Source organism: Leopardus geoffroyi, chromosome A2 (assembly GCF_018350155.1).
Source record: "Leopardus geoffroyi isolate Oge1 chromosome A2, O.geoffroyi_Oge1_pat1.0, whole genome shotgun sequence".
NCBI classification, from domain to species: Eukaryota; Metazoa; Chordata; class Mammalia; order Carnivora; family Felidae; genus Leopardus; species Leopardus geoffroyi.
In genome coordinates, this window is record NC_059331.1 from 55,713,141 (window position 1) to 55,737,375 (window position 24,235).

A 24,235-nucleotide genomic window follows, 5' to 3' on the forward strand; every position below is an offset into this window, starting at 1 on the left:
GCCTGCGCACTGCAAGCCATTCTGGGATATGTAGTTCCTATCTCCTGAAGCGTCGCCGAGCCGCGCGCGGCTTCCTGGGAAATGTAGTTCCCGGCTGAAGGGGAACAGGGTTTGGGGCTGGGAGGGCGCGCAGGCAGGCGCGCGGCGGGCAGGCCTGGAGGGGGCGGGTCCGCGTGGGCCTCGGAGCCTCCCGCCCAGCCCGAGGAGAGGTCACAGCGGGAGCCTGCCGCCGCCTGGCCGCTGCCGCTATCGCCGCGAGGTCTGAGTGCCGGGGCTGCAGCCATGGCCTACTGCCGGCAGGAAGGTAGGGAGAGCGGGCTGCCATGGAGACGGGCCTACGAGGGCCTGCAGGGGACACGCTGTGTTGCCACCCCCGCAGCCCCACAGGCCCCGGCGCCCCGCGACCCCACTGCAGGGGCGGGCGACGCGAGGGGCGGCCCGGGATACCCTCCTCGGGACCCTTGGGAGGGCTGGGCGCTGGGGTCGCCACGTCCGTTTTGCAGATGAGAAAACCGAGACTGGGAGGAAGGAGGCTGGTCCAAGGTCACGGTGAGACTTGAACCCTGACCTCAGAAGAACCAGCACGTGGCGGATTTCAGAAACCAGGCTGAGGGGGCGCGGGAAGTGCTGAGCACGCTTCCTCTGCCTCGTAATTGGGGATTTATTGTTACCGTCGCTCTTAACCGCACACCACGCCTTTCCATTTGTACCCGCCTTTTAACTGTCCCGAAAGAAAAGTTGCCACTCGGGTTAGGGCTGTGCTGGAGTGGTAAAAGTGCCACCAACGGGGACATTTATCGAGCCCCTACTATGTACCAGGCACTGTTCAAGGGGCTTTATATGGCTTTTCTCGTTGATCTCGCAGCGGTTTTTATAATTCTAGGCGAGGCTGTATTATCCGCGTTTTACCCAAGAGTAGACCTTAATACACAGAGGTGACTTAAGTCCTGGAGCTGGGGTTTGAGCTTCAGCAGTCTGGTCACAGAACTGCACTATCCAGTTTGGTGGCCACCGGATTCTAGGGAGCTCTCTGCTGGGAACCTCCACCCCTCCACCCCTCCACCCCACCTCTTCAAGAAAGTGCCCGTCTCTCCACCTAGCTCCTCTTTGCTCCATCTGTTCTTATCTCTACTGAAGAACCCAGGGGTCTTTCGGCTGGAGTCCCAGGGCCTCCTCACACACTGCCACTAATGGCTTTTTGTCCCTGAGCTGTCACCTGACCTCTGCAGGCCCCAGCTTCCAGTCTTCTAAAATGACAAGTTGCTCTTCATTCATTCATTCATTCATTCAGCAGATACTCATGGGCATCTTCTCTGTGCCTGGCGACAGGGATGGTGGACACACGAGAAGGTAAAGCCACAGAGAGAGTTAGAACTCACCCAGAAGTCCTTTGGTGAATAGTCTGGTTCCCTCAGTTTAATTCAGGGATCTGAAGACCAGAGAAGGAGATGACCTACCCAGGGTCACGCATCCAGTTAGGAGAACATTTCAATCTAAAATGTCAAGCCTTGGGGCACCTGGGTGGCTCAGTCGGTTGAGCGTCTGACTTCGGCTCAGGTCATGATCTCACAGTTTGTGGGTTCGAGCCCCTCATTAGGCTCTGTGCTGACCGCTTGCTCAGAGCCTGGAGCCTGCTTTGGATTCTGTGTCTCCTCCTCTCTCTGGCCCTCCCCCACTCACGCTTTGTCACACTCTGTTTCTCAAAAATAAATAAATGTAAAAAAAAAAAAAATTAAACGTCAAGCCTTTTCCCCAGTACCTCATTCTGCTTCTAGACCTCCTCCTTTCCTGGGTCATAGAGCTATAATCCTCACTGATGTGTCTACTGAGTACTATTTTTATTGATTTATAACTGTGCCATGAACAAAAGTCCTCAGCCCTCACCACTTTGTTCGACAGTAGGCCTCTTGTTTTTAATTTTCTTTCTCTGGGTTTCTAATTTACTTCGTTTAGTGAATAATTTTGAGCTGTTTAGGTAGAATGAGGCTGTGCAGATGAGTAAGACTTCTTGCCCATGAGGATATCTAGGAGTCGCAGGTTCTTTGGGAAGGAAAGGCTGTTTCCATCTGTCACCAAAGCATGGATCCTTATCTTTTCTTGGGTCAAAGATCTCTCTCAGTTTGGGGATGAGAATTGAAAGCCCCTGCCCGATCAGGCTCCAGACTGATTTCTAACTACCTGGTTACTGCTGAGCCACACTGGCCTCTTGGTTGTTCCTCTGCCTGGTACATCTGTCTCCAGCTCTTCCCATGGCTGGCTCCTCGTTCTGTGCTCTGAGTGAGTCACTTGCCTGTGCAAATTTACCTCGGGGGGTCCACCCACCACCCAGTTTTGGCATTCAAGGTGTTCCAGAGCCTGGACTCAGCCTTGCTCCCCAGCCTCAGACCACCCACCCTTTTCTGTATCGGTGCCACACTGTTCCTTTCTTTAGTTGCCTCCTTTTCTATTGCCATCTGCCCTCTCCTGTTCCTCAAACAAGCATGTATTAGGCACCTGCAGTGTGCCAGCCTCGGCACATGGTGGTGAGCACAGGTGACGTAATCTACTCTGTGGTTTGGTGGAAAAGATGGCCGCTCTTTCTGGAATGGATCTGCTGAAGATTCTGCTGTGTACAGATCCTGTGTTTGTGTGTGCCCATTCTGGGGGAAATGAGAACACCCATCCCGGGTTTTTTGGTTTTGTTTTTGTAATCTGCTTAATGGTAATAACCATTCTGTCTTCCTGTCCTCTGCTGGGGCTGGGGTCTTCCGAGTTTGGTTTCTCCATTCACTTGTTCCGCAAATATTGATTACCCACCACATGCTGGATACTGTTCTAGGCTCTGGGGATACTGCGGTGAAAGGGATAGACAAATCCTTGCCCCAGAAGAGCTGATATTTCAGCAGGGGAGACAGGTGGTAAACAAATATAATATGGTAGGTGAGGAAAAGCACTTTGGAGAAAAAGAAGGCAGAGTAAGGGAGATGAGGAGTGATCAGGGAAGGTGGTATCAGGAGGTATAAAGACAGGGAGAGGGTGGCTGTGAGGGTATCTGGAGAGTGCTCCCGGAAGTGAGAGCAGCCTGTGCACAGGCCAGACGTAGGTGTGCACCCAGCATGTCCAGTAAAGGCAAGGAGGTGGGAGTGGAGGGAGCCAGTGGTGGGAGATGGGGTCTTGGCAGCGACAGATGCAGATCTTTTTGGATGTATTTGAAGGTAGAGCCAACCAGATTTTTTTATTTTTTTAATGTTTTATTTATTACTTTGAGAGAGAGTGTGTGTGTGTGTGAGTGGGGCAGACAGAGGGAGAGACACAGAATCTGAAGCAGGGTCCAGGCTCTCAGCTGTCAGCACAGAACCCGACACGGGGCTTGAACTCACAAACCACGAGATCATGACCTGAGCCGAAGTGGGACACCCAACCAACTGAGCCACCCAGGCGCCCCTAGTCAACCAGATTTGATGATGGAGGTTAAGAGAAAAGAGTCAAGAATGGCTGTGCAGAGAGTAAAACTACCGAATTGGGGGTGTCTTGGTATCCAGCTGCTCCGTTAGGCTTTCTGTTCTCAACCTCACCCTTAAGTCCTGTTTTCCAGAGTGGGCCCTAGGACCCCCAATTCCTGGCCCCTACCAGGGTCCTGGGGTGGGGATAGATTTTCTTCGAGCTGACTTCTCTTCTTGTGACTTTGGGTTCAGCTTTCTGTTATGTCAGAGAGCACTTCTCTCTCAGCTTTCCCACTTCCAGAACTGTACTGATCTCTCTGGCCTGTGATGGTCTCTTTTCTTGGCCATTTTATCCTTGTCATTTGCCGCTATTTAAAAAATTACTGTCTTTTGAGTGGGATTTAAGGTGAGAGCAGAAACTCATTTCACCCCTTTTGCTTAAGTAAAGTCTTGTGATTCTTGCCCTGACCACGGGAGGAAGATAGGCTGAGCTTCTGGGGGACCTGTTTCCTGAGGCCCTAAGAATGTGCTTGAGATCACAGCTGTTATGTGCTTAAGCCCAGATTTGAACTGCAGTGCTAAACTCTGTGATATCGATGCCACTGGGCCAGATCTTCTGAAGCTGGGTTTCTATCTCAGGCTCAGATCTGTGCTTCTGTTCTTTGTACACATGGTTTCTAGCCCTTACTGTTATTTGTCCATGCAACAAAAGGAGCATCATCTGGATACCAGGATTGGGGATACAAAGATACGTCCCTGCCCAGAAACCACAGTCCGATCGCCCAGGGGACAGTGTCTCCTCAGTTTTATGGTATGAATGTGTCCCCTCCCCTCCCAGTTTCATACATTGAAATCCTAACCTCCAAAGGCGATAATATTAGTAGATGGGGCCTTTGGGAGGTGCTTAAGAAATGAGGGTGGAACTTTCACTTATGGGATTAACGCCCTTATAAAAGAGGCTCCAGAGAGATCTCTAGCGCCTTCCACCATGTGAGGACACAGCAAGAAGGCAGCTGCTAAGGGCCTCTCACCAGAAGGTTATCATACTGGTGCCTTGATCTTAGACTTGCAGCCTCCAGAACTGTGAGCAATAACTTTCTAATATTTATGTCGGTGGTGGTATTTTGTTAGAGCAGCCTGAACGGACCAAGACACCCATCCAGGGTAGGAAAAGTGCCACTCAGGGAGGCTCAGAATCCTTACATTCTCTGCCAGACACAGCTCAGCAGGACAATTTCCCCCGCACTTCATTTCTGTCCATGAAGCCTCTAAGACTTAGCTTCAGCCACCAAATTCAACTAAAGGTATCGTTAAGCTTCAGCCTAATTTAAAATGTGTAACTAAACATCCGCTAAGTAAAAAGACTAGTGGAAGAGGCAAGGAGCAGCAAGATCCAGGACTTTTGTCTCAAGGCACTTGGAATCTGAAAGATGGTCCAGATTAAGCTAATTTTGCTTGTGTAATTACAGAACTAAGATGCCGATGAGGGGACCAAACCTCAGTCCAGGACCCAGAGAGGCTCTGTTGTGCTCTGGTGAGAATAGCAGTCAGAGAGGCCTTGACTTCATCTTGTACACTTCCCAGCTGTGTGGCCTTGGCCTGATAGAGGAATTGAGGACTCCAACCTGGGATTTCATTGTCAGGGATGGGACTGCAGTTCAGCCCGTGTAGGGAGAGCTACAGTTTGACAAGCATGAAAGAACTGGTCCCAGGAGAACAGAACCACAGGGAGAGCAGAGACCTCGGGTGGGCTGGAGGTCCAGTCCCCGTGTGTGCTGTCCTTACTGTCCGTTATCCCATGTGGGAGACCCTGTGGAAGCACGGGAAGGGTGCCTTCCCTCTGCCTCCTAAGCTGTCCTCTCTGGAGGTGTTGCTCTGGTTTTAGCCCCAGTACTTTTCCCCAAGCCTCTTCCTTAAATACTCGAGCTCAGTGTGGGCCTAAACCTTTTTCCTTGCTTTCTCTTAGCAAGCCCATGACTAAACTTTCCTAAATGTTGTAAAGAGAAAACAACTGAAATAATCAGAGAAAATGCCAGCAGCTCTCAGAGAGCCACATTTCTGCAGACCCAGCCTCTGCCCCCATAGTAGCTCACTTTCTCCAGGCCACTGACTAAGGCCCTGTCCAAGGGCCCATTGGGAAGGACCTGAAGTCTCCTTAAATGCCAGGCACCTCCTATCCCCTTCCAGATGAAGTCCCATTATCCCATATTTCATGGATCAGAATGGGTACTCAGTACCAAGTTCAAAGTACCATTGAACTTGTCCTTGCCCTTCAGCAGGTGGGTACCCGGTAGCTTAGAGGAAAGTTCCTGTTTATTCACTCAGCAAACATTTTTTAGGGGCAGGAGTTGCATCGGTATTTATCGTACAAAACATTTATTCCTGCCCATAGCACACAAAGCTCTCAGGACAGCGTCCGAGTCATGCTAAGTACCCAGTTGGGCTGTCGTTTTCATTCCCGTGTGTGTTTGGGGTGGGGGGCAGTGCGGGTCTGTGCAAAGGATCTCCACCGCGTGGTGTTTAGAGCCGCCCAGAGCCGGGTGCAAATTCCAGGCCCGTGTGAGCTCAGGCACATCACTTCCCAGAGCCTTAGGCTCCCACTGTACAATGGGGCTCCTGCCCCAGGGCGGTGATGGGATGGCGGCAGGGAGCTGACACACAGGACCCAGAGAGCAGCTAGCCCCAGTCTGCCCTCCAGGGACTGCAGGGGAAACTGATGAGCATGCAGTGTGTGGAGTGCTGAAGACAGGGTGCTCCCACCCACACCAGGACTATCGGGTGGACACCTGCTGTGTGGTTGGCTGATGGCTAGGGATTTTTAGGAAGGCCAGGTAGTGTTGACAGCTGTAAGGTATAGGGGAGGGCTGGAGGGAGTCGGGTAGCTGAGGGGACTGCCTTGCCATTCCAGCTGGGTGATTCTGAATAACCGTTCTGGGCCTGGTTTTCTGTTGTATGAAAAGCCACGGGTCACGCCCATCCTGGTTCAATCAGTGCCGATTCCCTTTTCTGTGCTTACGCAGCCTCCCTTGAGGAGAAGCTCCTCACAGAGCATGCATTTGGCTCCCATCAGTCTGAAAGTTCAGGACCCTCTGGCAAGCCAGGCACGTAGGGCCAGGGGCTATGGCCTGACCAAGGCAGTGTTCACAAGAAGTGCTGGCTTCCTGATGCTGGTCCTTGCAGGGCCTCAGGACTGACCCTCCCGCTCAGCCTGTTATGTTTAGGTTGGGTGATTGTTCTAAAAAAAATAACACACTGCAGATTGTCACAGAAGTTGCTAACATCAGCACTTCGGGAATGGTCTCTCCTCCCCCTAGTCATTCCACTTGTTGGGAAGTTGCCCCAGGCGTCGTGGGCTGTGGGGAACTGCCACAGTGTTCCCTACCATCATGAGCCCTTCTTTCCTGGCCATGATTAGGAGCCAGGAGGCTAGAGAGAGTCTTGACTGTGGGCACTCAACGGTAGGTGACCAGGATATTTTCCCATAGGGAATCTTCTCGGACACACTTAAGTGGCTATATCAGCCAGTGGGCTGCTGGCCGGGCACCCACATCACTGCCCTCTTCTCTTGTTAAAGTTCTCAGTCCCCTTAAACTTTGTCTGCGTTCTGAACACTGTAGGTAAACCCCTAGGGGGCTAGAAGCAAGTCCTTCCCTGTCCCTTCCACCCCTTCCCTACCCACAGGCATTCGAGCCCTAGTGAGATTAGGTGGGGTCGCCCTAGTGAATCACCTTCATTCCACTAGAGTTGTCTGGAGGATGACAGCTTGTGGCTCCCCACCGGGCCTGGGGAGGAGGGGAGACCTGGCAGGCTGATGAGGCCTTCCTAGGTTGGTGGGACATAATGGGGACAGTCAGAGCACCATGGGAGTTCTGAGAAGGGACTGCTCCTTTCTTGATGGGAAGAAGAAAGGAGTTGTTGCACCACTGAATTATCAGCAAATCTGGGGACTAAAAGCAGCATGCATTTGGTTGCATCGGGCATTTCATCTCCTGCCTAGAGGGTGCATATGGCATCTTCTTCCTCACTCGTGACCTTGGTGGACTTTTTGTTTCAGTTGTAGGCACTCAGTAGAAGTGGCTGCTAGATTGTCACACAGACTCAGTGATGCAGCCCAGGGAGGGCATTTTGATGGACACTCTTCCCTTTCGGGTTTTGCATGGGAAGTCTTAAAACTTGGTTTGTGTGGCTTCTTTGGGTTTGGGGCTGTTTGGCTGCTCTTGAGTGAAACCTTTCTTCCTCTGTTCTCCAAACGCTAGGGAAGGATCGAATCATATTTGTGACCAAAGAAGACCATGAAACCCCAAGCAATGCAGAGCTGGTGGCTGATGACCCCAACGACCCATATGAGGAGCACGGTGGGTATGACACACAGATCCTTCCTGGAGGAAATGTTCAAAATTCCTTTCCCATTTTGTCCTGGCCAAGGCTGGGTGTTCACGGGCCCCTCTCAGCCAAGGACCGTCTCCAGGGACTGTGAGCCCACCTCCCTTGGAGGTGCGAGAGGCTGTGCTGAGTGCCGTGCAGCTCTCGTGCTGCTGCTCTTCCCTGGCTGTTAGGCCAGAGCCTGAGTTTCTGCTGAACTGAAGTCTTCTGCCTCTTTTTCTTTTGAGGTTTTACACCGACTAAAGCTGGCTGGATGTTTCCGGATGACGAAGTTTTAGGCAGGGGGTGCGGGGCGGAAATGGATTCCAGTGCTGCGGGCAGGTTACGGCGACGGATCCTCCTGCTCGGTCCAGCTGCAGCCTGAACGCTGCCACATCTGCAGACTATAAGCAAGCAGGCGTGTGAGAGTCCTAACACCTCGTTCTGTGAGGTGGTGAAGCTCTGCTCTCTCCTTGTACGTGCTCCAGGAAGCACCTTCCACGAGATGCTCACTCGAGATAGAGGGACAGCTTTCCGGCAGCAGGACCAGCTCGCCTAGTCAGAACTGCTGCACACAGTTTAGTGAATGGTCACTTGGTCATATGGGCCGAGGGTGCCACTCCAAAGGCTTTAGACTGCTGGGCTCACTGGAACTTCCGCAGCGTGCGTAAGGCTGACGTGTGGGTGTGCGGGATTTATAAACAGTCCGTATCGTCAACGGTCCTCAGCTTGCCAGTCTAAAGCCATTTCTGACACCTGTGATGCGAACTAACAAAGCTTCCAGTGCTGGCTGGTGAGAAATACGGTTGAAAAGAGCTTGCAGCAGCAGCCTGTGGAGTATGAGCTCCTGATGGGAATTTCTCAGATGCTAGCTAAAGTGTGTGCTCTTAGGTGGGACACCTGACATGTTACCCTTACTGCCTCTGGGGGTTAGAGCAGAGTAGAGCTGAGGTGTCTAGCACCCTGCCAGGGACGCTGGGAGGTACAGATGTTCTCCGGTGTTCGCATTCCGAGAATGGCAGCCATGGGAGTAATCTTAAACCAGCACCCTTACAAAGAAAAATAAGCCACGTGTCAGTTCCAATACTCTGCCTCTCTTTAGGTGCATATTAGTTAAGCACATTCTGCAGGGCCTACAGGACAAATCAGGCCTTGTTTTGCCTCGTGGTGTTTTTCAACACTGAATGTGTCTGTGCTGAGACTGTGCGTCCCCTCCAGTTCCTGCCAGGCCTCATCGCTCCTCTTGTTTTCTCTCCTACCCACTTCTGTCATTTATGATAGATCTGCGTGGACCGTGAAGGCATTTGCCTTTGCAGCCCCTTCCAGTGAATGATTGTACCAAGAAGCACATTCAGCAGCGAGCCCTGGGACCCAGGTTCTGAGCTCTCAATTGCAAAATGACTCAGCAGAGTAGGCAGGCCCCCAGTTTATGCCAGCTGCCTGTATCGAGGCACCCAGTTCCATGACTGAGACAGCACTTGGAATGGCTAAGAGTGTCATGACCAAGATGGCAGAAGTCATTTTCATAGACTCAGGAAGACTGGAGGAGGGTCTTAAAGATCCCCTGGTCTGGAGGGGAAACGGGAGGAGGAGGTAGGGACTGGCCAGGGAAGTTACTGGCTGGCCTTTGGTTGCATGTTTGGAACCTGCTGCATCTGGGCTTGATTTAACATGTTGACGTCTGTGTGTTTCTACATGTTGTCCTTGAAATGCAGATTGGCACCCTCAGTGCCCTCTGTGAGGAGCTACCTCAGTCTAGCATGCCTTCCCCTGAGAAAGAATCAAACGAAGACTCCTGCAGAGCTGGGCTCTTTTTTAAAAATGTTCTTATCATAACGTCTCGCTTGGAAACTGATTGTGCAGGTTTCCTAGTTTTGAGCCTTCGGAGGGAGCGTTTGCATATGGGCCCCCTCATTTTATCGCGCTTTGCAGATGCTGCATTTTTCACAAATTGAAGGTTTGTGGTGACCCTGCTTCAAGAAGCAAGTCTTTTGGCGCCATTTCTTCAACAGCGTTTGCTCACTTCGTGTCTCTGTGTCACATTTCGGTAATTTTTGCAACAGTTCAAACTTCTTCATTATTGTATTTGTTAGGGTGATTCTGTGATCACTGATCTTTGATGTTACTATTGTAATTTTTCTGGGGTGCCATGAACCATGTCCATGTAAGAAAGGGGATTTTATCGAGAAATGTTGTGTGTGTTCTGACTGTTCCACCAACTGGCTCTTCCTCATCTCTGTCTCTCTCTCTCCTTGGGTCTCCCCATTCCCGGACATGACAGTATTGAAAACAGGCCGGTTAATAATCCGACAGTGGCCTCTAGTTGTGCGGTCTCTCATGTCACATCAGAAATAGAAATGATTGAGTTAGCGAGGAAGGCATCTCAAGAGCCACGATAGGCTAAAAACTAGGCCTCGTAAACCAAATAGCCAAGTTGTGAATGCAGAGGAGAAGCTCTTAAAGGAAATGAAAAGTGCTACTCCAGTAGCACTTACAAATGGTAAGCGAGCAACTGAAAATCAGTCTGTAGTTGCACCCCTCTCTGACACACGCGTGCAGCTGAGCAGTTTGGTTAGTATGGTTAACATTCCTGGAGGTTTTTCCCTGTTACAAGACCGGAACCACACCATCTGGTATGCCACTAGCTTTTTCCCTTGTACACCATGTCTTGGACATCTTCCTGCCTGTGCAGAAGGATCAGCCTCCTCTCACCGGGCCTCACACTGAGCTGAGCTTCTGTGGGCAGTGGCAGAGCCAGAGGGGCCGGAGGGAGCTAAGTGCCTGTTTTGGGGGAGGGGACTAATCTTACCCATTTGAATGGGAGGGGAGCAGAGATCGAAAGAAAGAGATCAATACCTCAGCTTCTTAAGGTGTCGGGGCTTTGAAAAAGCTTCTCGCTAAGCAACCCAACGATGGCTGCTTCTTTGGATTAAACAGTTTCCAGTTTGTAGCTCTCGGGGCACAGCCACAGGCATCGCACTGGGAGGCGGCCTAGAATATAGATCAGTGTCGTGCATGGACAAAGCTGCCATGGTGGCCTCTCTCCAGCTGAGCCAAGGAATGCTGCATTTGAACCCAATCCAAATCCAAAGATAAGGGCCTACGAGGCGACAGTTCCTAGCTGGACAGTGTCCAGCACCTCCTGAGTAGCTTTCAAAGACTGCACTTGGTTTTGCTTTTTCAGAAACCGTAGAGAGCCTGTCTCACATTTTCCTTGCCCATCTTCCCGTTGTAGGATTGATCCTGCCAAATGGAGACATTAACTGGAACTGCCCGTGCCTTGGGGGAATGGCCAGTGGCCCCTGTGGGGAACAGTTCAAGTCGGCCTTTTCCTGCTTCCACTATAGCACAGAGGATGTCAAGGGGTCAGACTGTGTAGACCAGTTCCGGGCCATGCAGGAATGCATGCAGAAATACCCCGACCTCTATCCTCAGGAGGACGAGGAGGAGGAGGAGGAGGAGAAGAAGAAGCCAGCAGAACGTTTAGAAGAGACAGCTTCCACTGAGGCCACTGCAACCAAAGAAGAGGAGGGGTCAAGCTAATGAAGGCCATAAGGCACTGGGCTCCAGTCCTTCTTCTTCAGAGTGATATGAACCTTTTGTAAGATGCCTTTTGGTCATTCTCCGAGAACGTGTCTTTCCCTCTGTTGTTCTGTGCACTATAATGTACAAAATAACTTATTTTGATGATCGGGGGTCTTGGTCCTTTGACATATACACTGGAAAAAATGTATGTGTGTCTCCCATAAACCTATCGGCAAATGTAGCTGTCACTTTCAAATTCTCAGATTATCCTGAATTTTGCCTCTTTGAAATAATGTGCTGACTATGCTCAGCAACTAGAAATCATTATCTGGGAGTATCTTGTGAGTGAGCTGATTTATTCTGATTGATTATATGCTCTTGTAGATTTTATACCCCTGTGGGAAATGAAATAGAAACAAACCATCTTCCTTTAAAAATGCTGGAGTGGGGCCATTCCCAGTACAAGGCCAGATGATCAGATACGTATTTCTCATGAACCGTCTTGATCTTGAGTATGTGAGGAGGTACTATAGTTCATTTCTGATGCATTTTGGTTTCCATTTTCACTTTGAGCTCCAGGTTTTCCGTGTTTAGAAATTGGAACTGTGGACACTCTGATTCACAGTCCCTTTCTAAGTGAAGAGAAAGGCTGGTTTTGCTGTTGTTGTTCTTCCACAAGCCCTGGTTTGGGGCCTCTGTTCATGCTGGCTCTGTGTCAGCCTGTTCAATGCAATGTTCTTGAGAGGTGGGGACCTAATTGTTACCAAAGTAGCAGCCAAGAGAAGAAACGGCGTGTATTTAGTCACTTAAAAGGAAAATAAGACTTTTACCTGGTGTTGAATGTGTCCTTTGTTTTTACTAACTAAAAATGTTTTTGCTATAAGGAAATATAAATATGAAAAGTTCACTGAAATTCCTCCTTGAAGATACTGGTAAGCCAGTTTGAGTCCATTAAAATTTTCGGTGTTGAATTCATAGCAAGCCGGTTGTTTATCAGTGAGCAGATCCTTCACACAGACACTGCAGTTAACTTGTGAGGTAGGGAAGGTTGTTCTCTTGTTGAAGGTAGGGAGCTGCAGCCCTCACAGGTTAAGTAACTCGTCCAAGACAACTGTAGGACAAATTTCAGGCCGTGATGTAGTAATGCCTTGATTGGCCCAGGTGTATTACTCATCTATTGCCATGGAAAAGGTTACCTTAAAACTCAGCAGCTTGAAACACATTTAGTAACTCACAGTTTCTGTTGGTCAGGGGTCTGGGCACAGCTTACCTGGGGTCTGGGGCTCAGAGTCTGACGAGGCTGTGATCGAGGGGTCAGCCAGGGCTGTGACCATCTCAGGGCTTGACAGGCCTTCCAGGATCACTCAGGTGGTTTTGGGCGGAATTCAGTTCTTTGTGGGTTGTTGGGCTGAGGGCCTCAGTTCCTCACTGCCTGTTGGCCAGAGTCCTCCCTCAGTTCCCGGTCACATGGGCCTCTGCTTAGGTCAGCTCATAACATGGCACGTGGCTTCCATCAGAGCAAGCAAGATAGAAGGCGCAACTTATGATCACAGTGATTTGTGCCAGCTACCTACACACACAGTGTTTTCTGTCTGTGCTTTGTTAACTTTGTGATGCAGGCCTGTGCAGTGTATTAGCCAGCCTTCGAGCAGAACATTGTTCTGCCCCTACTGTTTTTGTTCTCAGTAAGTTCTGTGATGGTATTGACTTTAACAGAATAATAACATTTTAGTAGCCCAAACTACTAGAAAGTAGCTCTTACATAAGTAAAAGGCTTCTCATTCACCTGGACGAACCAAAGAAAAGTCACATGCATTAGATAATTTTACACATAACTTTCAAGATCTGCTGTAGGCCCAGAATGTTAGTGTGATATAAATAGATAGACCTTTTCCTCTAATCAACCAAAGGGGGTAAATAAAGAGCACACAGTTCATCAAAATTGGGCATTAAGACAGAGTAGGGTTGTTTGGTGCTGGGCACAGCTTGTCAATAACCAGTGTTGTGGCTGGACCAGCCCTTGTGGGTCTTACTATGGTTGCAAGATGCCCTATGGCAGTAACCATCAGGAAACTTTGAAAAAAAAAAATAAATAAATAAAAGTTTTGTTACAGCACCTGGAAATTACATGTACCACATAGCGAAGTTGAGGGGAAGCTGGAGGAGAAGACAGACAGTGAGTGAGCAGGCCTGGGGTTATGCTTTTATTGGGGTTGAGGAGGGCAGGGCCTAGGGTTTCATGGGCTCACGTTTTACTGGTGAATTTAAAACACAAAAGTTGGAATTTAAAGCTCGGGAAGAAAAAAAGCAAATGGCCAAAGTGGTCAGTTATAGAAACCAACTAGGATCCCTAAAACTAAGGAGCCTGGGACAGAAGGGAGGACAACCTGGCTCTTTACGGTGTGGTGTGGCTGGCAATGTGTTTATTTGAGATCGCCATCTTTAAAGTGGCTCCCTAGGCAATGAAAACTCCAACCAGGCACTTAACCTTAGAAAAAACAAACATTGTCAGGGCTTCCATTTCTAGGAGTTTCTATAGGCTATTAATTGAATCACTCTAATTTCATATGTTTGAAATATCGCATAATAAAAAATGAAAAAGCATATGCTAAGCAAGAATGTTTAAGCACGTCTCGTTACCTCAAGTCATAGCCAAAGGATTGCTGTCCCACATAAATGGCCCTATAGAGATTTCTCTAAAGAAGATATGCAAATGGCCAACATGAAAGGTGTTAACAGCACTGGTCATTAAGGAAATGCAAATCAAAACCACTATGAGGTATCACCTCACACCCATTAGGATGGCTATGATTTAAAAAGAAAAAGAAGTAGGCATATGGAAACATGGGAACCTTGGAGTTTCCTCAAAAAGTTAAACATAGGGGCACCTGGGTGGCTCAGTCTGTTGATCATGGACCTGACTTCAGCTCGGGTCATGATCTCACGGTTGGTGACTTCCAGGCCCTCGTAGGGCTCTGTGCTGACACCTCAGAGCCTGGAGCCTGCTTCGGATTCTGTGTCTCCCTCTCTCTGCCCTTCCTCTCCTCATGTGCTATCTGTCTCTCAAAAATAAATGTTAAAAAAAAATTTTTTTTTTTAAAGTTAACTATAGAATGAGCATATTACTCTTAACTATGGAGAACACACTGATAGTTACCAGAAGGGAGGTGGGTGGAGGCGGGGTGAAACAGGGGAAGGGGTTATGAATACACTTATCATGATGAGCACGGAGTAATGTATAAAATTGTTGAATCACTATATTATACACCTGAAACTGATATTACACTGTGTGTTAACTAAAAGGAATTTAAATTAAAACTTAAAAAAAAAAAAACAATAAATACATGCAGATATAAAAAAAAATGGAAAACTTAGAAATATAAAAGATCATCGAAAGGAAAAATTCTTCAAAAGCTGAGATCAAGTTTAAACTAGTTTCATCACCAGTAGCCGGTGATTTACTCAATCATGGCCACATAATGGAACCTTTGCAAAATCCCACAAATTACGGGGCTTGGAAAGCTTCTTTACCAGAATAGAGCACAGTTATATACAGAGATTTTTTAAGAACAACTATTAAATATTGAAAATAAATTGCACAATTCCAAAATAAGTCTAACATAGATCTAAATGAGAATAAAAATAATTGAGAGAAATAACCAGAGACAGTTACTAAGAATTGCCCAGAAAAGCAGAAAGACTTTGTCCTCAGGTAGGTTTTGCACACACGTAGAGAAGCTACTGGTAAATCAAGGATAAAGAAAAAAAATCTTAAATATCTACATGGGAAAGAGACAGTTTTTAAAAAAAATCAGTAAGTGAAAATGAAGCAAAAATAACTATTGGGACTTCATCAAGAATTATCTACATATATATGCTGTGAAGGGAACTAAATATCTTGATATATTCATATATACGTATATGGCAATAAGTTTAAAATGAAAAGCAAGGAAATAATGATAAGATAGCAATCCATTTGGGAGACGCTTTTTGGTTTTTTGGTTTTTGTTTTTTGGTTGCATGCATTTAGAAAAAGATACACAGGGGCTTCAAATATATAAATAGACTCCCATTTTTTTTTTTTATAAGCTGAGAGGTGGTTTTAATAGGGTTAATTCTATTTAATATGATAATTATTCTTTAACATACTGATTCCCAAATTAAGAGGTAAAAATGGAAACAGAGATCCCTTGGAATTTATTTGGGAACATTTGTAAGGACATCACAAAATTGGTATTTCTCATGAGATACTATGGTCTAACAAAGTATTATATAGTTAAAAAAGTTTTTCTTTCATATACAAGTAGTGGTTTTTCTGGTAATTTAACAGATTAGAAATACAGAAGAACTTTCCACTACTAATATTTTATAAGCCATGTATAAAGGAACCTTTTTAAAAATGCAGAACAGTTTACAAAATAGTATGGGAAATCCTCAGGGGGCTAAAATGAAGAGGGATCTGAAACTGAGAAGGTGGGATTCCTCTTGTGTCATCTACTGAACCTGGAAATGAGGTTCTCATTTCAACAGTTAGGCAGAGACAAGAGACAGTATCATTAATCCATACAAAGTAGAAAGGAGGAAGAAGGACTCCTACATAAAGCCTGTCTTCAGAAGGATTGATGTCTTCAGCAAATATTTGAGTTAGGAGAATCCGATAAAGGAATTTAACAATGATATTACTCTGCCACTTTGTTGGCTTCTTTTTGGGAACAGAATCTTGCATTCACATTGGCTTGGGGTTCAAGTTCATCCCGATGTGTAGAGTCCAGAAAAATCTAAACAATCGATGAATCTGAAAATTCCCCAGACTTCTGCATATATTGGAGGACGAAAATTTAAATGCCCTCTGGATAAGTACATCTCAACTAGGATATTCAGTTTCCCTCTGAATTAAAAGTTGCCAAATATGAGGGCGCCTGGGTGGCTCAGTCGGTTAAGTGTCCGACTTTGGCTCAGGTTGTGATCTCACGGTCCGTGAGTTCGAGCCCCGCGTTGGGCTCTGTGCTGACAGCTCGGAGCCTGTAGCCTGCTTCGGATTCTGTGTCTCCCTCTCTCTCTGCCCCTCCCCTACTCATGCTTTGCTGTCTCACTCTCAAAAATGAATAAATGTTAAAAAAAAAGATTAAAAAGTTGCCAAATATGAAACTAAACTTAAAATTTTTAAATGCTAAGAATAGCCCTCAAGAACTAAAGTAGAATTGTATTTGTGTGGATATCAGATATTGTTTATTAGGTAGAGTCAAACATTCTTTAAATGCTTAAGGACATACAAAAATTAATAAAATATGAACAAAATATGTAATTATAAACTACTATAAGGCAGATTAAAAAAACAAAACTCTTAGGAACAAAAAATAAATAAACTAAATATAATACACTGTCAATGGATGTGTGAAACAGCAGTTTAAACACAGCTGAAGAGAGAATTAGTGGGCTAGAATATTGGACTGAAGAGATTGTTCAGGGTGTAGTTCATAGAATGTGGAGATGGAAAATATGAAAAACCTTAGGGGATATAGGAAATAAAACAATAAGGCTTAACACACACTGAATTGGAACTTCACAAATCACGAGTAGGGAAAAGGACAAGTATTTGAAGCAATAAAGACATAGAATTTCCCAGATAGGATAATCACATACATGGATTGAGGCTTAATATGACACATACAGCAATAGCATATTAAGACACAATAGAATGTAGAAAAGGAGGGGCGCCTGGGTGGCGCAGTCGGTTGAGCGTCGGACTTCAGCCAGGTCACGATCTCGCGGTCCGTGAGTTCGAGCCCCGCGTCGGGCTCTGGGCTGATGGCTCAGAGCCTGGAGCCTGTTTCTGATTCTGTGTCTCCCTCTCTCTCTGCCCTTCCCCCGTTCATGCTCTGTCTCTCTCTGTCCCAAAAATAAATAAACATTGAAAAAAAAATTAAAAAAAAAAAAAAAAGAATGTAGAAAAGGAATGTAGGTACATTTTAGTGAAAATATAGAATATTAATACAAGAAATTAAGACTACCAAGAGTGGAGGGAATTTTCCTAAAAAGAAAAAGAAACAATCTTTCCTAAAAAGAATTTTCATGAAGACAACATAATTCTCAAAAAAGTGCCAAAATTATCTACCATGTGCTTTATAGCCATATATTTACATATATTAGGATTTCCATGCTATGACAGAAAATTTATAATTCCATATTTAATCATTTTTTTCAGCGAGAAAATTCTGTGAAATATAAGCTTGTTCTAATGAGAGTGGAAACATTTTTTCTTAAGATATTTCTATTGCTGTTTTGTTAAACACTGACCCTTCCTCCCCCATATGGTATGCATAATCTTTGTTTGTTTCAGCAGAATGATTAACACCGAAGGACTGTGCCATAGCCATTGGCCGCGAGCATCTGGATACACACCAAGATTGGGTCATTTGTCCATGTCATGACCATGGAAAATGAAATGATGAAGTCCACACAGTATATGATCACAAAACAACTCACTAGCAGCAGAATCATCTGAGTAGCCCTTTTTTTCTGGAGAGCTTCTTGGAGAGAAACCCTTGCTGTGAAGACATTGTGACTGCTGCTTATGTCTGAATAAGAGAATGATCATGTATCGACTTGATGGGACCATAAGACCCATGAAGAAGGTCTCTCTGAATGCCATCAGCATGAAAAACATCCCCTGTGGAGGCGGCTCATGGGCCAAAAGGACCAGCGCACAGTGAGGAACAGAAGACTAGCCTGGGTCTCACTGGGCATGTCTACAGCATGGAGGAACAGGTTGCTACATTGTTCAGGATCCCTAAGAAGAGAAAGAAACACAGGATGGGATTTGGAGATTTAAGTGTGAATTTAGCGAAGCAGGAGCTGCTGGGGATGTTGGTGATGGACTGAAGCACACTCAAAAGGCAGGTGGCCCAAATGGGGAGTCCCCTCAGCACCTTGTAAAGGAAGACAATCACTTTACATTTGAAGTCACTCTGGATATCCCGTGTCCCCAAAATGTCTGTAGACACAAAGAACCCTATGGTGAGGAGTACCATTATATATATTATAGCTAAGTAGGTAATGGTCAGGTCAGTGAACTTGGGCTTGGGTCCCACAAGGAAAACTCAAATGTGGAGGAAAAGAAGTAAGGTGTTTCCTGAGACCCCTGTGCCAGCTTGAGGATAAAAGGCACTTTTTTTATGGCAACATAACTACAACGTTTGTTCATCGTCATGTGAATGTTAAAGCAAATAATATTATTTCTGGAAAGAAAAACAAGAGATTTTGCAACAGTAGTGCTTTCATTGACATTCTCTGACTCATCACATCACACATTTTCAATCTGTAGAATCATCATTTTAACCCAAATAATTCTACATAAATATGACTTGCTCTTAATCAGCATCGGAGTGTCACCTCAAACAGATTCCTCCCATGCAATCATTTCCGTGTACCTCCCTTTCGCCTCACGGTGGCACTAACATCACACCCTTCTCTGTGAGCCCCCAGTACCTAGCCTCTCCTTTACGGCACACATTATTACCCTATTTAATGGGGACCTTTCGTTTACTTTCCTCTCTCTCCTGCAAATTCCCCAAGGGCAGAGATGCTCTCTTTGGATCCACAGCATCTGGAACACTGATGCTTATATAAATTGTTCACTAAAGCTTATTGATGTAAATTTTGGACAAGAGAAAGTAAGAATCTTCCGAGTAAGCAATCCCAACAGGACCAGTCTCCCTGTTTATTTATAGAAATGGAGAATCATAAAGGATTTAGTCGGTTGTACCCTAGATCCACATGGCCTTTGTTTAAACCCAGATTCCACCCCTGACTAGCTGGGTGAACATTATCTGCTCACTTAACTTCTTTTGTCTCAGTTAACATCACAAGTTAAAAGGGGGATAATACTAGTTCTTTCATCATAGCACTGTTGGAGGAATGTATAAGTCAATATATAAAAAGCATTTAAAATCTTAAAAAAAATTTTTTTAAAAGTTTATTTATACTTTTGAGAGAGACAGAGAGAGAGAGAGAGCATGAGCAGGGGAGGGGCAGAGAGAAAGGAAGACACAGAATCCAAAGCAGGCTCCAGGCTCTGAGCTGTTAGCACAGAGCTGGACGCAGGGATCGAACTCATGAGCTGTGAGATCACGACCTGAGCTGAAGTTGGATGCTTAACCGACTGAGTCACCCAGGTGCCCCCAAATGAAAAGCATTTAGAAAATGTGTGACATACATGAAGCACTATAGAACTGTTAACTATTGATTTATTATTTATCACTACCTAACTTTGGCTTGAGAGAGTTTATATATGTACATATAATGTATGTATGTGTGTATATGTACATTATATATAATATGTATGTTATACATGTAGTCATATTTCCCCTCAGAATCTCCATGTGAATAGTAAGAATGGTAGAATAAATGATTCTAAAGATCTACCATAGCCATATAATTTTATCAATATACACTTTTTTTAATGTTTATTAATTTTTGAGAGAGAGAGCATAAGCGGGTGAGCGGCAGAGAAAGAGGGGGACAGAGGATCCGAACTGGGCTCCATGCTGACCGCAGAGAGCCTGATGCAGGTCTCGAACTCACAAACTGTGAGATCATGACCTGAGCCAAATTCGGACGCTCAACCGACTGACCAGGCGCCCCTATCGATATGCATTTCTAATGGAAGCCAGAGGCACTGGGAGTCCATGCCCTTGACATAATGCTCATGAAGTCAATGCCAAAACCATTGAGAGAAATACAGAGAAACAACCGGCACAGTGAAGGGAGGCCGGATATCCCGTCTGTGGAATATACAAATGCCGTGTGCCTAGAAGAGGAACACTTAGGTCTTTAGGAAGTGTGATGCTCTTCTTTGACTGTCCAACTCTATGGAATAGATCTTTATATGAAAAAAGAGCAAGAGACACCTTTGGGATGAATAAAGGAAGCTGACCCTGATGAAAGGTGGAGCGAATAGTCTTCCTTGCTACTGGAATTTACTGCCCCAAGGCATTGCTATGTGTTCTGTGAAGAAGTAGCAAGACAGAAAATGGTGCTGCAGAATGAGGAGATGGGAAAACAGGAGGAGCTGCGCAGTGCTAAGTTTAGCTGGAAGCCGAAACATCAAGTCTGGAGGTGTCTTTGTAGCAAAGAACGAAGTGGGACTTTCATACAACCTGCCAATTCTTTTGTATCTCAGCAGATAGCAGAAGGGTCTCATAACAGGTGAATAAAGCAGTCAATTTCTAGGAAAACCAAGTATTTAAAATCTATATCCCAGGCATCGGTAACAGGACCAGTCGAATTCAACCCATCACACTCTTCAGAACCACAGCTGGCACACACATCACCAGTGAGGGAGAGGATACTCCAACATGAAGTTTAAGAACAACTGGGAGTCTTCTCAGTTACTTGGCTGCAATTTGAATGACACAGGACGTTCTGATATTCTTTACCTAAGCTGTGTCTTACACTGTATTCACTCATGCCCTGAGAGTCGCTTTTCTTCTCAAGAGTAGGAGCCTTCTTCGAGTCTCGAGTCTCGAGTCTTCGAGTCTCCTCCCATGTTTCCCAAGATTACATTGTTAGATATTTGGGACTCAGGAAGGGAAGAGCCTCCATTATCATTTTCTTCTCCTTCGAAATCAATTACTGGAGAATATGCTTGACTTAATTTACATATACAATCCAAATTTGAAATCTGTGATAATTCAATGACTGGATTAAAATTCTGCTTGGCAAATATTTGAGGAAGAAAGTTCTCAATGAGATCATCATTTGAAATTTGGGAGGAAGGAGAAGTGAAAACTTCTTTGGAAGATAAAATATTAATTATTATTATCATTATTATTATTATTAAGAGAGAGGGTACATGCAGACATTAGCAAGGGAGAGAGAGAATCTTCTTTAAAAAAATTTTTTTTAATGTTTATTTTTGAGAGAGATGAGAGAGAGAGAGAGAGAGAGAGAGAGAGAGAGAGACTGTGAAGCAGGCTCCCGGCTCTGAGCTGTCAGCACAGAGGCCGACACAGGGCTCGAACTCATGAACTGTGAGATCATGACCTGAGCCAAAGTCAGAGCACATCTGAGCTCATTATCTCATCTGTAAGACACATATAATCACATTAGTACTTCCTAGAGGTATTATGTGGGTAAATGCATCAAAAATGGGAGAGCATCTGGAACATAATGATCTCTATAGATGTCAGCTATTATTTTTATTATGCCGTCCTTTATACATTTGACTTGAGAGTATTGAGTTATTTTAATACTTTTTTTTTTTAGCTCTCTCCTTGCTTAAAAGAGCAAAAGGAAATGAGTACCAAAATAATAACTCTCAATAATCTCTATTCATAGGACACTGATGGAATATATAGTCTTTTCTCTGAATCCACCAAAACAACTATACATCTTCTGTATTGTAGAAATGAATGCCAAGAAAACCTTGTCCAAGTGAGCGGAGTCCAGGTATCAATTATTGGCAGGGCCACATTTCCAATTTCTTCTCTCTCCTTTCATTAAGCATGTGGAATCAGAGTGGTAACACTTGAAAACAAAAATAAATAGATTGTGTGTTAATTCCTTTCTAAAGATTTACATAGAGGTTGGTTCTCCACTCCCATCCTGATGGGATGTAGGCGCTCAAGTTTTCACTTGAAAACTTCCTCAAGTAAGCAAAGACATTTCTCCAGAGTTAAGGAGCCCAATTATAAAACTTATACTAGGTAATTTGGTGATTACCTACACGTGGAGATTTTTATTGTGCAATGCAGACATTTTCTTTAATTCAGCTCTTTATAAGGCTAAATATAATGTGAGATACATAATATTGTAAAATAGGTCCAGACACATACTCTCGGATTTGTTATCTGAAAATCAAGAGTGTAAGGCTAAATTTTTTTCACAGCTACTCAGGGTAGTTGTCCTATATAAGTTACTAAGGCATAACTAAAATGGTTATGAGTCATGAACATGGGATGTAAAACTTCAGAGCCTGGGTGGGTATATGGTCTAAAACCTTTGGAAAACTACAGAATTCCATAGTAAGAAATAGAAAAACTTAACCTTTTCCCTAAATATTGAACTAGTAAAGTGATACAATTTTCTCTGTTCATAAATTCAGCAAATTAAAGTTTGCTTCTATTATATGTCAAGAAGAAAAAACAAAAATATTAATCTATTTGTGCAGCTGTCTCTGAGTTTTATTGGTCACACACTATCATTAAGCACATGACCCTAAATGGTCTCCTCTGTTTTTCATGTACTTATGAGTGACATACACATATTTCCTGTACATCTATTTCATGGAAGTATGTAAAAACAAATTTTTTAAAGTATATAACAAATACACTGATCATGTTTTAAATAGTAACACTAAATAAATATATAGCGTTTAAAATATATATTTAAGAGAATGAAATAAGGGGCACCTGGGTGGCTCAGTTGGTTAAGTGTCTACCTGTTGATTTCGGCTCAGGTCACGATCTCACAGTTCGTGAGTTCAGGCCCCACGTTGCAGACAGGGTGGAGCCTGCTTTGGATCCTCTCTCTTTGCCCCTCCCCTCCCCTGCTTGTTCTCTCTCTCTCTCTCTCTCTTTCTCTCTCAAAATAAAGAAATAAAACTTAAAAAAAAAAAGAAATAAACTAAAACGTTCTAAACTTGTCTTTTCTTATGTATTTCTGTGAAACACAGGCTTTGCTTTAATTCGGTTTTTAAAAATTGAGCCTTACAATTTGTAAAGCTGGCCAAGGAGCATGTCCTAATGGTCTATAAATTGAGGATATAGGACTATATTACTTTTTCAGCATTATTTAGGGGGCAACAATAGCCAAATTATGGAAAGAGCCCAAATGTCCATTGACTGATGAATGGGTAAAGAAGATGTGACATAATTATACAATGGAATATTACTCAGCCATCAGAAAGAATGAAATCTTGCCAATTGCAACAACATTGTTGGAGCTAGAGAGTATTATGCTAAGTGAAATTCTGTCAGAGAAAGACAAATACCATATGATTTCATTCCCATGTGGAATTTAAGAAAGGAAACACATGAACGTAGGGGGAAAAAAGAGAGGCAGACCATAAAACAGACTCTTAACTGTAGAGAACACACTGAGGGTTGCTGGAAGGGAGGTGGGTGGAGGGATTGGTTAAATGGGTGATGGGGATTAAGGAGGGCAGTTGTGATGAGCACTGGGTGTTGTATGTCATGAATCACTAAACTCTATATCTGAAACTAATATTACATTGTATTTAACTAACTGCAATTTAAATAAAAAAAAAACAAGAAAAATCAATAAATGTTTAAGGAAAGGCAGGAGTGTGCGTGCATATGCCATGAATTTACCTCAACATTTAGGATATCATGGTATATGTGGGTCATTACCTAAAACCACTGGTAAATATTGTTTCTTTTTTTTTTTTAATTTTTTTAAAAACCCACTGGTAAATATTGTTTCTTTTTTTTTAAATTTTTTAATGTTTATTTTTGAGAGAGAGACACAAAGCATAAGTGGGAGAGGGGCACAGAGAGAGACACACACAGAATCTGAAGCTCACTCCAGGCTCTGAGTTGTCGGCACAGAGCCCAAAGTGGGGCTTGAACTCACAAACCATGAGATCATGACCCGAGCCAAAGTCAGACACTTAACTGACTGAGCCACCCAGGTGACCTAATATTCTTTTTCACAGGAGAAAAAAAGTGGATCTCTTTTCTCCAGAGTATTGATCAGGAAAAGTGATACAATTGAATGCATTCACAAACGCCCACTTACATTAGCTCACACGAAGTGCCAGAAAACAAGAAATAAAATTCTAATCATCCAAGTGTATCCAAACTTCTTGGGTCATACACAACTGTACTAGTGAAACACACACTCCAAATATCTATGTTCTTTATTTGTATGTCGATTATAATTATAAAGAAAAGTATATACTTACT

At 44.7% G+C, this 24,235-nt stretch overlaps 1 protein-coding gene across 2 annotated transcripts; it reads left to right on the forward strand.

The window, feature by feature from the left end:
- Nucleotides 1-76: 76 nt before the first annotated feature.
- CHCHD4 (coiled-coil-helix-coiled-coil-helix domain containing 4) lies at nucleotides 77-12,284 on the forward strand. Of its 2 annotated transcripts, none has more exons than XM_045493942.1 (3): nucleotides 77-304; nucleotides 7,679-7,777; nucleotides 11,020-12,284. In XM_045493942.1, the coding sequence occupies exons 1-3, from the start codon at nucleotides 283-285 to the stop codon at nucleotides 11,325-11,327; spliced, it is 429 nt and encodes a 142-aa protein (XP_045349898.1). In that variant the 5' UTR covers nucleotides 77-282; the 3' UTR covers nucleotides 11,328-12,284. The 2 variants fall into 2 exon arrangements, with proteins under 2 accessions (XP_045349898.1, XP_045349896.1); XM_045493940.1 differs by lacking the exon at nucleotides 77-304 and adding an exon at nucleotides 420-549.
- Nucleotides 12,285-24,235: the final 11,951 nt, after the last annotated feature.